This window comes from Jaculus jaculus, chromosome 18 (assembly GCF_020740685.1).
Source record: "Jaculus jaculus isolate mJacJac1 chromosome 18, mJacJac1.mat.Y.cur, whole genome shotgun sequence".
Lineage (NCBI taxonomy): Eukaryota > Metazoa > Chordata > Mammalia > Rodentia > Dipodidae > Jaculus > Jaculus jaculus.
In genome coordinates, this window is record NC_059119.1 from 13,092,143 (window position 1) to 13,105,458 (window position 13,316).

Here is a 13,316-nt window from a genome sequence, read left to right on the forward strand (position 1 = left end):
CCAGGGAAATCAAGCCTCGAACCAGGGTCCTTAGGCTTCACAGGCTAGTGCTTAACCGTTAAGCCATCTCTCCAGCCCCTTGTTATATTTTTTACTAACCTTCCAGATTTTTTTCCTAACCTATAAGCCACTCAAAAGTTAGCATTATATAATGAATTCTTTCTGACAGGGGTGAGCAGGCCCACCATTATCCATTCTAAGCAAGTGCCGATGGCTGCAGGATTCAGTAGCTAGGGGAATACTTAAAGAAAAAAACAAAGTTAGAAGGTCTGACACAGTGTGAAATGATCTCATCATTTGTGTTCATGTTTTCTCAAAAGAGCAATGTTGGATTCAGCTTCATGGGTGGGGGACACTTCCCCATCTAGCCCTCTGTAACCCACAGCCATTCTCTGGGAGGACTTTTTTTAAAAAAATCATTTACTTAAGAGAGAGAAAGAGAAGAAAAGCAGATAGGAAGAGAGAATGGGGGCTGGATAGATGGATTAGCAGTTAAGACAATTGCTTATGAACCCTAAGGACTCAGATTCAGTTCCCCAGGACCCACATGAGCCAGATGCACAAGGTGGCACATGCATCTGGAGTTCATTTGCAGGAGCTGGAGACCCTGGCACACCCATTCTCTTTCTTCCTTATCTGTCTCTTTCTCTTTCTCTCTCTCTCCAATAAATAAGTAGAAAAAGAGAACAGGCACACCAGGGCCTCTAGCCAGTGCAAACGAACTCCAGAGACATGCACCACCATGTGCATCTGGTGTTATGTGGGTAGTGGAGATCAAACTCGGGTCCTCAGGCTTTGCAGGCAAGCGCCTTAACTGCTGAGCCACTTCTCTAGCCCTGGAAAGACTTTTTGTTGTTGTTGTTTGTTTTGTTTTGTTTTTCAAGATAGGGTCTCACTCTGGCTCTGGCTGACCTGGAATTCACTATGTAGTCTCAGGGTGGCCTCCAACTCACGGCGATCCTCCTACCTCTGCCTCCCGAGTGCTGGGATTAAAGGCATGCGCCACCACGCCCAGCTTTCTGGGAAGACTTTTTAGTATATATCTAATTAGTTCTCTCTTGCCCTCACGTCCCACCAGCTGTAAGAAACAGCAGGCCAAACCCTCCATCTCATTATCCCTGTTCTCCATTGTCTTTTTTCCTGCCAAGTCAAAGGCGAATGCAGCAGGTAACACTCTTTTGCCATTGTGAGACCTCCCCTGCATGGGCACATCCTTTCTGGGCAGACAGCTGAACCTCAGGGGCATGTCCTATTGCCTACAATAAAGGTCACACAACTGTCTGCTGCTTCCAGTCCCGTCCCACATATGCGGCTTTCAGAGACTGAAATACATTCTCTAGCCCTTCAGCCATCTTGGGGACTTCATACTCACATGGTAGAGTCCAGTCGTTAAGGAAGCAGGCCACCCATAACACATATAGGAATGCGATCACCCCTCACTCTCAGACCAGCCAGCCTTGGTTACATATGTCACCACACGCCACAGGGAGCACATGACTGCACCCACAGCAAGGAGGCCACCATCCCAATCCCATACTACGTGAGGCGCCGTAGACCTGTTGAGACTGCCTGTGGGGATACCCCACCCTCAGATGGAGTAGCCTCGGTAGCATGTTTTACCACCTGCCGCAGGGGCCATGCAACCGCTCCTCTCCTGCTCACTATGTGTTGGGACTTTACCTGGAGGAGGCACGAGCAAGAACTGTTTACACCAGATGACAGACCGTCCGGGCTGAGGAGATGGCTTAGTGGTTATGGCACTTGCCTGCAAAGCCAAAGAACCAAGGTTCGATTCCCCAGGACCCACATAAGCCAGATGTACAAGGTGGTGCATGTGTCTGGAGTTCATTTACAGTGGCTGGAGACCCTGGTGCACCCCATTCATCCTCTTTCTCTCTCCCTCTCTCTCAAATAAATAAAAAATAAAATATTTTTAAATGTATTTTAAAAAACTGATCCCATTCCAAGTCTAGCCTAGTGAACCAATGAGTTCCCAGAAGACTGGGTTGGCATTGCTTACAGCTCATGGAAAACTCTTCAGTGGAGCTGCCTGCAAGTTGGGTAGAGAGCTCCAGAGATACAGCTTTTTGGGTTTTGTTGGTTTGTTTGTTTTTTTGAGGTAGAGTCTCTCTCTAGCTCAGGCTGACTTGGAATTCACTATGTAGTCTCAGGATGGCCTTGAACTCATGGTGATCTTTTTAGCTCTGCCTCTGAGTACTGGGATGAAAGGCGTGCACCACCACTCCGGGCTGGATATAGCTTTTACGTCTTGCTTAAATGATAAAGTTTTCAGTGAAACAGTTGCCTCTGAGCCACGCTGGTGACACTCCTAGGAGGTCAAGACACTCACAGGTAGTGAGTCATGAAGGTGACCACTTCCTGCCTAGACCAGAGAGTGAAGGTGCCTGCTTCCCTGGCCCCAAGGACCTGGAGGAGGAATAGGGGCAGAGGTGGCCCTAGATAGGGACGTTAGGCCATAGACAGTGAGCAGTCCTCAAGGAAGATGAGAAGGACTCACACACATGCCCCCTCCTCCCATGCCCAGTCTTTGGTGGAGAAGCTCAGGGCCGGGTGGGTGAAGGATGGAAGGGGCTCCACAGCACGAGTCTCCCCCTGCTGGTGGGGTAGGGAAAAACTCCAGCGTCTTATCCCCTTCAGCTGAAAGCCACGGATGCGGACGAGGGAGAGTTCGGGCGTGTGTGGTACCGCATCCTCCACGGTGAGTGGGCTTGTTGCAGCTGTCTTCGTGTTGCTGGCACAAAACACCCGACCAAAAGCAGCAGGTGGGAGGAAAGTTGTTTATTTTTACTTTACAGTCTCTAGTGGGAGCTTCTTGATGGCAGAGGAAAGATGGTAGAGCTGAGGCTGGCCATCAGCTTGGCCACCGCATGTGGCAAACAGGAGAGTGAGCCAGGCTAACATTAGCAAGCTGGGGCTGGGTGAACCGTCAGGACCCCGGTGACACACCTCTTCCAGCAAGGCTCCATGTCCCCAGTTGTCATCCGCTGGGGAGCAAGCATTCTGGACGCTTGGTTCAAATCACCGCAGGGCTGCTTGGGATGGGAGGGGTGGGTAGCTCTTCCCTGGCTAAGGCCAAGGAACCCCCAATGCTGTACATACAGGCTGGGGTCCAGGGAGGAAACAGCAATTCTCTGAACCAACTCTAAGCAAGGGTACTGCACCATGCTGCCTTGTTCCCAACGTCCTCCACGTCCCGTAGCGTCCCCAAAGCTGTCACTCTGACAGAGGGTGCCTTGGCATCCAGGGTATCCCCCAAGAAGCTCCCTAGGGATTCACTGTGATTGGCACAACCAGCGTCAAGTCCTACCTCCCTGCCGCCACCATTCACCACAGACAGGGCCTAGACTTGCCTGTCTGCCTGCTTCTAGAATCAAGGGCAAAGTCACGTGCATGAGCTCTATGGGGGGAGCATCCCCCTCCGCAGAGAAAGTAAAGGACGTTCTCCCTGGAGGAAAATAAACGACATGGGTACCAACCCATTCTAGATGGGTCCACCAAGTCCTGGGTTCGCCCACCCTCAGAGGATTGGGTTGGGGCCCTTCGTGTTGTACTGCCCCAGACACTTCTGAAATTTCTAGAAGCCTCACTCCACCCACACCTGTAGCTGTCAGGCCAAGGGCAACACCCCAGGTTTCCCATAAGGAGGAAGCAGGGGACTTCTGCCCACTGCACCTCTAGGCCGTCAAGAACTTCAGCCAAATTCCCAAGACCTGTGAGCTGGGTCAACCTGCCAGAGGTCCTGGACCTCGCTCATGGCGTCCTGATCCCAGCTCAGCCTGTACATCTCCACGTGCCTCTCCACACAGGTAACCATGGCAACCACTTCCGGATCCACGTCAGCAACGGGCTCCTGGTGCGGGGCCCCCGGCCGCTGGACCGGGAGAGGAACTCATCCCACGTGCTGATGGTGGAGGCCTATAACCATGACCTGGGGCCCATGCGGAGCGCCGTCAGGGTGAGACCACAGTTCCATCACACATGGCCACCAGTTGGGGGGCTGGTGGGAGAAGGATCAACACTGGTTTTGGGGTTTTTTTGTTTGTTTGTTTTTCAAGGTAAGGTCTCACTTGGCTCAGACTGACTGGAATTCAATATGTACTCTCAGGGTGGCCTTGAACTCATGGCGATCCTCCTACCTCTGCCTGCCGAGTGCTGGGATTAAAGGCGTGCGCCACCACGCCTGGCTCACTTTGTGTGTGTGTGTGTGTGTGTGTGTGTGTGTGTTGACATCTGAGGCTAAGAGTTATGGGATGGAGCCAAGGGCCTGGCCTAGCCAGAGACCTTGGGCTTGTCCTCTTGCGTTGTGCCTCAGTTTCTTCATCTGTGGAATGGGATCCCTCGTGCCCATGCGTGTCATAGAGGAAAAACGAGGTTCTCTCGCCGATCTAGCCCCTTCATCCACCCAGCTCCCCGTAGTAAGCTAAGGAAAGCTCACAGACATGATCTCAGGGGTGTAGGTGCCAATGTCATTTTACATGTATGGAAACTGAGCCACGAAGTGCCTAGTGACAGAGCCAAGGCTTGAAACCATGTCACCTAGAGTCCAAGTTCAATCCTAAAATATTCCTGTCCTCACTCCCAGCTGCCCTATCAAATGTGATCTTTGTGCCACCTTCTCCAGGCAACTGAAACCAAAGAATCTTCCCCAGTGATCACACACACATGCTTGCACACATGCACACACATGCATGTGCACACACACACACACACACACACACACGCACACAGATCAGTCCCTGGCTGAGATGTCTGTGCACACTCCTGCAAGGAGATGACAGGAATGAGGGTCCACTTCTACCCACCCCCACTGTGCCCTCACCAGCCCACAGCCCCTTCTCTTAAAGTGATAGGAAGTGAGTCAGATCCCAGGGGTCCCCGTCATGAGTAAGAGGAAGGGGTGTGGGGTGGGGTAGAGAGGGACTTTTACCCAGGGCTGAGTGACGCTGGCTCGGCTGTTCTTATCAGCCCATCTCTACCTGCTATAACCCTAGGCTGGAAACCATGAGCAGAAACTACCTGGTGACATTCATGTCGTTCCTGTCACTCAGGGGTCATGACAGCAGGTGACTCAGCCTGGGCCCAGCTACCACTCATGCCCAGCAGCTTTGCCTTCAAGGAGATGAGTGAGAAAGCTGGCTCCTGTCAGCCACCCCTCCGAGGAACACCTGCCCTTAGGGACCCAGCAGAGGGGTCAGGTCCTTACAAGGCCAGGTGACTGACACAGTTTCCTGAGTATCCACCAGCCAGGGGCTCACAGCCATACTCCCCTGCATGACAAGCCGTCACACACGTGCTCATCACCACGTCCACGACACGGCTTGCCCTTTGAGGACCTGCGACAGACACAGAGCTCTGAAGTCAGTGAGTGTATGGCTGGACCCCTGGACTTCGGGCTTTCTAACCACAGTCCTCCCTGTGAACCCTCACGCCCTCACCACTGCCGCCCAGGGCGTCAACTCGGTGCCTGAGCATTGAGGTTACAAGTCATTTTTAGCCACCTACTTTGATTTTATTTTTTTATTTACTTTTATTTATTTATTTGCAATCAGAGAGAGAGAGAGAGACAAAGAGAAACAGACAGAAAGAATGGGCATGCCAGGGCCTCCAGCTGCTGCAAATGAACTCCAGATGCGTGGGCCACTTTGTGCATCTGGCTTTACGTGGGTCCTCAGGAATCACACCTGGATTGTTAGGCTTTGCACTCAAGTGCCTTGACCACTGAGACATCTCTCCAGCCAAATATAATATCCCCAGGTACTGTGTACACAGATCAAAATCAGGCTGTACCAACCACTGTGGGGAAGTGGGGGACACCCTAGCCGCACCTGCTTGCTTCCTGTCATGCTCCTGTCCTCATAAGCCTTGAGGGATTAAGAAATTCACTGCAAACCAGACGTGGTGGCGCACATCTTTAATTTCAGCACTCGGGAGGCAGAGGTAGGAGGACCACTGTGAGTTCAAGGCCAGCCTGAGAGACGACATAATGATTTCCAGGGCAGCCTGGACCAGAGTGGGACCCTACCTTGGAAAACCAAAAGGAAGGAAGGAAGGAAGAAAAGAAGGCAGGAGGGAAGGAAGGAACTCACTGCAGGGCTCGGGAGGTCCAGTGCTTGCGATGCAGCACAGGAACCTGAGTTTCGATTCCCAGCGCCCACGTAAAAGCCAGGCCCTGCGTGCGTGTAACCCCACTACTGAGGAGGAAGAGACAGGAGGGGTTCTTGATCGTGCTGGTTCCCTAATCTAACCAAATTGGTGAGTCCTGAGCTCAATGAGACACCCTGTCTGTCTGAAAAAGAAAGAAAGAAAAAAAAGACAAGGTGGAAAGAAAAATAAGGTGAATAACTGAGGAAGATACCTGACATTGACCTGTGGCCTCCGTGTGCTCACATATACACACGCACACACATATGAACATACACACGCACAGGAAATGACGGTGGTGGAAGGCACTTGACTAAGAACTTTGTGTGTCTCAGGACTCCACTCATTACTGCTTTGTGGAGTATCACACCCATTCTATAGATGAGAAGGCTGAGGCAAAAGAAAAGAATTAGCATTTCCCAGCACTGCAAGCAAAACCAGGCAGGCAATCCACTCTATTCTGTCAACCTCCGTGCTCTGCTAACCTCCGCCCCATACTACTACAGAAGGTTCCTCAGAGCCCCGTGGGGGGTCCACAACCTCATCTTCATAGAGTGACCTTTTTTAATTTTTTTTTTGTTTATTTATTTATTTATATGAGAGAGATTGAGAGTGAAAGAGGCAGAGAGTGAGAGAGAGAGAATGGGCACGCCAGGGCTTCCAGCCACTGCAAACAAACTCCAAATGCGTGCACCCCCTTGTGCATCTGGCTAACGTGGGTCCTGGGGAATCAAGCCCCGAACCGGGGTCCTTAGGCTTCACAGGCAAGCACTTAACCGCTAAGCCATCTCTCCGGCCCACCTTTTTTTTTTTTTTTTTTTTTTTTTTGAGGTAGGGTCTTACTCTAGCTCAGGCTGACCTGGAATTTGTGTAGTCTCAGGGTGGCCTCAAACTCACAGCAATCCTCCTACCTTTGCCTCCTGAGTGCTGGGATTAAAGGAGTGTTCCACCATGCCCAGCTTAGAATAACATGTTTTTAAAATATTTTATTTTAATTTATTCATTTGAGAGAGAGATACAGAAATAGGCAGGTAGAGCGAGAGAGGGGGGGCACGCCAGGGCCTCCAGCCGTTGCAAACGAACTCCAGAGGTGTGCGCCCCCTTTTGCATCTGGCTTACGTAGGTCCTGGGGAATTGAACCTGGGTTCTTTGGCTTTGCAGGCAAGTGCCTTAACTGTAAAGCCTTCTCTCGAGCCCGAGTACCGTTTTCAACACGAGAATTTGGGGCTGCCCTGGGCATGGAAACTTAGTCCTTGTAGTGTGCAGCCTTCATGGGCCCTGCGACCCGGGAGAGCTGGGACCCTCTTGATGGAATGTGGGGACTCCAGTTTGGTCCATGTGCAGTGTCCCAGCAGCAGTAGAGCTGGCTTCTGGGACCAGCCCCATACCATTATTCCTGGTTGGAGGACCACAGGCAGGCCCCACAAAGGCCAGGAAGCATGCGGGGAACCCGTCCTTCTGAATTCTGGGTGACTCCCAGCACACAGGGTGCGCACGCACGCATCAATGCATTCCGATTCCTCCTCCCGTGTTGGAGGGCATCACCACCCTGGACAGAAAATAGTCTGGTTCTCTGAGGAGCCCCAGAGCATCTTCCTGCTCAGCAAGAACTCAGATGTTCTCTATTTCCTGTTCAGCTGCGTCTCTCGGGTTCGCAAACCACACGCCGTCTTCCCTCCCGTGTCTTCTGATTAATAGTGTGGCTGAAACCATAGACAGCAAAGTAGCACGTGGCCGGGCTGCGTGTCACCTCCCTCATCTTCCTCTCACAATGTCAGTCTGGCTTCTTTCTCCCCCCTCCCCGCCCCAGTGGACAGGGACATTGGGACAAGCAGACTCCAGAAAGGGAAGGCTCACAGTTTGGTTTTGAATTTTCGAGGCAGGGTCTCCCTGTAGCCCAGGCTGACCTGGAATTCACTATGGAGTCTCAGGCTGGCCCTGAACTCACGGTGATCCTCCTGCCTCTGCCTCCCGAGGGCTGCGATCAAAGGCGTGCGCCACCACCTCACGGTTTTGAAAGAAGGATGTCTGTCAGCTTATGTTTCAGGGAGTTCTCAAAATTCATGAGTGTCCGTTGTCCCCCACGTTCTCCGCACCCAGGATCTCTTGCTCCAAGTTCTGGGTAGAGCCAAATTGAAGACGGCTGGGCTGTGAGGCAGGCAGCATCGTTCGCATAGTGGCTTCTCCATGTCTGCACGTGAAAGGTCGGACGTGGCTGCTATGGGACCCAAGGGGCAGGGACTGGAAGCCTGGCTCTGCCTCTCCCACCACCGCACCCCCATCCCCCGCCTTCTGCATTAGTAAGACTACCATCGGCATATGCCTTCCAGAAGCCCCTTCGCTTCTTACCAGTGAATTTCCAGGTGGCCCTAGAAGAATCCTCAGGGTTGAGCCCAGAAGCTGCTCTCCATGCAAAGCCAAGGTCAAAAGCAAGTGCTCCGGGGGTACCTTGCCTCCCACCACCACAGTTGCCTCTTGCCCTACTCCACTCGCTCCCTTCTTCGCTCTATGGCCAGGTCCTCTTGCCCTGGTTTCACGGGCCAGGAGAAGACCCTCTCTGGCACTGGGACCCAGCTCATCCCTGGCACAGAGCACAGGCGTTGGTAGCTAAGGAGCCAGAAACCTCTGTCTTCTTCCCACCCTTCCCTGTCACCCAGAGACCTTGTGGGCAAGTCACCTCCTCTCTCATGCCCTATCTCTGCCAGGAGGCAAAGCCTGGGCCTCCTGCTGGCTCCCTGGGCACCCACACTTTGACACCCTTCCTTTCCTTCCACAGTGCAATTTCAAGGCAGTGCCACCCATACCTGTACACCTCCTGGCACTCCTGGAGTGGCAGGAGGTGGGGAAGAGAGGGGCCAGTCCCTGTTCGTAGACGCTGCTCTCCATAAATGTCCTCTGAATGACACGTTCCTATGCCCTGCATGCATTCCTTAAGGAGAGCTTAGCCAGAACGGAAAACCAGCGAGGAAAATTATGCCAGATCCGCGCAATTCAGAAACGGTCATTCTCTTGAGTAGGGTCCCCAGGAGCATCCCCGAGACAAAGATTACTGTGAAAGTCATTGGTGCAGAGGGTCCCAAGGGAAAGAAGGAAGGTGTGGAGGCCCAGGAGGGCTAGAGGGATGGTTCAGCGATTAAGGCATTTGCCTGCAAAGCCAAAGGACCAGGTTCAATTCCCCAGGACCCACGTTAGCCAGATGCACAAGGGGGCACATACATCTGGCAGACACCCATCCTCTCTCTCTCTTTCTCCCCCTCCCTCTTTCTCTGTCAAATAAATTAATTAATAAAATATTTTAAAAAAGAAAACAGCAAACAAAGTGGCCAGTGAGGTAGGGGAGGGGCTGCCCTCTCTCCCCCTGGGAACCCTAGTGGGACCCAGGGATCTGTGCTCCGGCCTGTCCATCTGTCATTAGCTAAGGACTGCTCACTGGCAGCCAACGTGCCCCCGAAGGGTGGACGCTACTCAGAGGACGGTGGGGTACAAGGACCATAGCACTGACATCCCCTTTTCTGATCATCACATGTTTGTTCCAGCTGGTCTCTGGGATGCATTTTGATGTGTGAATGGGGTCGGTCACATTCCAGCATTTTCACAGGCTTTGTTAATTTTGTCTTCTTTTTTTTAAAGTTTTTTTCTTTGAAAATATTTTATTTTTATTTATTTGAGAGAGAGATACAAAAATAAGCAGGTAGAGAGAGAGAATGGGCGCGCCAGGGCCTCCAGCCATTGCAAATAAACTCCAGATGCATGTACCCCCTTGTGCATCTGGCTAACGTGGATCCTGGGGAGTTGAACCTGTGTCCTTTGGCTTTGCAGGCAAGCACTTTAACCGCTAATCCATCTCTCTAGCCTTCGTTTTGTCTTCTTGTTCTTTCTTAAAAGTTGACACAGAAGGTTTTTCTTAATATTTCATTTTTCTTTCTTTCTTTATTTGACAAAGAGGGAGAGAGAGAGAAAGAGAGAGAATAGGTGTGACAGGGCCTCCAGTCACTACAGAGGAACTCCAGATGCATACACCCCCTTGTGCATCTGGCCAACATGGGTTCTGGGGAATCGCACCTGGGTCCTTTGGTTTTGCAGGCAAACGCTTGAACCACTAAGCCATCCCTTCTGCCCAGTTTCCTTAAAAATGACTGTAGAAGCAGGGCGTGGTGACCCACGCCTTCAATCCCAGCACTTCAGGAGGCAGAGGTAGGAGGATCACCGTGAGTTCTCAGCCACCCTGAGACTATATAGGGAATTCCAGGTCAGCCTGGGCTAGAGTGAGACCCTACCTCGAAAAACCGAAAAACAAACAAACAAACAAAAAACGTCCGCAGAGGCATGGAATGAGGTGTTAGTGCCGTCCTCATTTTACACTGGAGAAACTCTCCTGCCACAAAAAGTCACTTATTGTCACAGGTCCCCACAGGTGAGCAGCAGAGCTAAACAAACCGTGTCTGAGCACCAGCCACGTGCTGCTAGATCCCGTGCAAGGGGTCAGGTCCTCCAGAGGACACCCCCAGCTGGCCAGAGAAAGCATAGACAATGCAAGCAGGCCACACTGTGCCAATCCCTGCCTGACAGTATCCGCCCGCCCTGACCCTTCCCCCTCCACCCCCCAACCCCTGCAGGTGATTGTGTACGTGGAGGACGTCAACGATGAGGCCCCCGTGTTCACACAGCAGCAGTACAACCGCCTAGGCCTTCGGGAGACAGCGGGCATCGGCACATCAGTCATCGTCGTCCGGGCTACTGACAGAGACACTGGTGAGGCAGGCAGACCCCCGGGATGCCGCTGGGATGGGGAAAGTCTGGGGAAGCTAACGGGGCTCTGCTAGGAAGCCAGCCGTGGGCTTGTTCCTCCAGCCAGCCAACAGCCTGTGTGTGCCCTGCGGGGGCTTCCTCACTGTCTGGCACTCACTGTCCCTCGCGGTCTGAAGGCCAGTGGTCTAGATCCCAAGCCCCAGAGGTGACCACTATGATGGCCAGGACCAGAGTCTAGGATGCCACGCTCCTCTGCGTGGAGCCTGTGCCCAGCTAGGAGAGGGCTCTTCCTAGATGCCACTGCCCTCCTTGAGAAGCTTCCCCCTCCCCGCCCCCCGAGAAGCCCCTGAGATGTCTCTGCTACCCTGGCTTCTGTCCAGACCTCTTGTCAGGTGCCCCGCAGTGCCCGTTCCCTCCTCAGCATCATGCTCACCTCCCACTCCGGGGAGGTGAGAGGCACACAAGTCTGGCAACTCTGGCCACTAGTGCGTTTCAGGTCGCGTGTGTCACCGTGGCTTTCCAAGCGCAGGCTTGCTTGTGAGAGGCTGGCCAAAGCTATGGATTCCCCTCTCTGGGAAACAGAAGGCTCGCTCTGCCATCTGCAAGCGACTTCCGGGAGTTTGGACTCGCTGGGTGGTCTTGTGCCCTTGTCCCGTTGCCCGCCCCCCTCCTAGCCCTGGCTCCTGCTTGGACAGTAGATCCCAGGGCACAGTGTTGCGGGGCATGAGGGGCTAGGGGGGCATGGGAAACTATTCTTGGCACTAAAAACTCTTCCACCAGAGGACCCAACTGAAAACGTGGCCATTTCAAAGACGGCTAACTAATGCTTTTCTATATCAAAGCCGCCACTACAAGACCTGTGTTTGTCCAAATCGCCAAGGCAGGTGCTTGAACCTGAATTATGAGTTTCCAGAAACAGAGCCAAACACTATGGCTTATCTCTGGTGCTAACCTCAAGGCCCAGAGGGAGTCAACAGAGTTCTGGACCTGGTCACATCTCGTGGGAGCAGTGTGTGCTGAGAGAGTAGCCATGGCCCCAGACCTGTCCCTCTGACACAGCCCCTGACGCGAGCCGCCCTGTCCCCGTGTGAGACTACATAGCCAGTGTCCTCCCGCAGGGGACGGTGGCCTGGTGAACTACCGCATCCTGTCGGGCGCAGAGGGCAAGTTTCAGATCGACGAGGGCACGGGGCTCATCGTCACTGTAGGCTACCTGGACTACGAGACAAAGACCAGCTACCTGATGAACGTGTCTGCCACCGACCGGGCCCCTCCCTTCAATCAGGGCTTCTGCAGCGTCTACGTGACGCTGCTTAACGAGCTGGACGAGGCTGTGCAGTTCTCCAATGCCTCCTACGAGGCGGCCATCGTGGAGAACCTGGCGCTGGGCACGGAGATTGTGAGGGTGCAGGCCTTCTCCATCGATAACCTCAACCAGATCACCTACCGCTTCGATACCTACACCAGCGCTCAAGCCAAAGCCCTCTTCAAGATAGACCCCAGCACGGTGAGGCACGGGGAGGGCGCGGCAGGGGCCTCCCAACGCCGTGCACACTTACTGAGCTCCTTCTGTATGCACAGCACGTGCCTTGAGATAAACTTCCCTGGGATAGAATTTTTCTAGTATTTCAGGGCAACGTGTTGGCAGCCGAAAAGTCCGGTGCCCTTGTTATTAGACAGTGGAATGCGCAAGAGGCAAAAACAGCTGCTTTCCCCCTTCAGCATTCACAGCCATCTCCGGTTGTCAAAATGCATGCGTCTTCCTTGTCCCAGATTCCCCGGGGGCCCTGAGGAGCACCCTGGGATTCAGGGATTCAGGTCAACTCTGAGCAGCTCCACTCAGAGGGACGATCACATCTCGGGGTTCACAGATGCAAGGCTGGGCCTGTGAGCTTGCCCTACTTTCAGGCGCTGATCCCATGTCCCAAGCCGTTTCCCTCATGCCCTGACAGGCTAGTCCACTGTCAGAGAGATCCCATAAGCCCTCCCCAGGCTCAGTGAGCTTGCCAGAGCAGACCCTAGAGCTCAGGAAACACTTGACCATTGCTGATTGATTATGCTTTGAAGGATACAAATGAACAGCTGGATGACGAGATACATAAGGAGAGTTCCCGAAGTTTCTGTCTACTCTCCAGGCAAATCCCTATCCCCGCAAGAGCCTGCACGTGCACACCTGTAATCCCAGCTCTCAGGAAATTGAGGCTGAAGGATCACCAAATCCAGGCTAGCCTGGGCTAGTTGGCAAGATCCTGTATCAAAAAAAAAAATCAAAATTCAAAGGATTTGCATATATTCAGCAATCCAGAGGCTGTCCCAACCACACAGACCAGGGAATTTTATGGAAGCTCCAACATGAAGACACACTCAGCTTTGTTCAATCTCCAGCCCTCGCCCCTCCCTAGACG

The 13,316-nt window shown here is 53.0% G+C and overlaps 1 protein-coding gene across 1 annotated transcript in view; it reads left to right on the forward strand.

The window, feature by feature from the left end:
- Cdh23 (cadherin related 23) overlaps positions 1 to 13,316 on the forward strand; it is a 402,602-nt gene that overhangs the window by 297,676 nt on the left and 91,610 nt on the right. The window contains exons 28-31 of the mRNA XM_045137514.1: positions 2,659 to 2,719; positions 3,828 to 3,976; positions 10,779 to 10,914; positions 12,030 to 12,418. Coding sequence (XP_044993449.1) covers positions 2,659 to 2,719; positions 3,828 to 3,976; positions 10,779 to 10,914; positions 12,030 to 12,418 — 735 coding nt within the window. The remainder of the gene's footprint in view (positions 1 to 2,658; positions 2,720 to 3,827; positions 3,977 to 10,778; positions 10,915 to 12,029; positions 12,419 to 13,316) is intronic.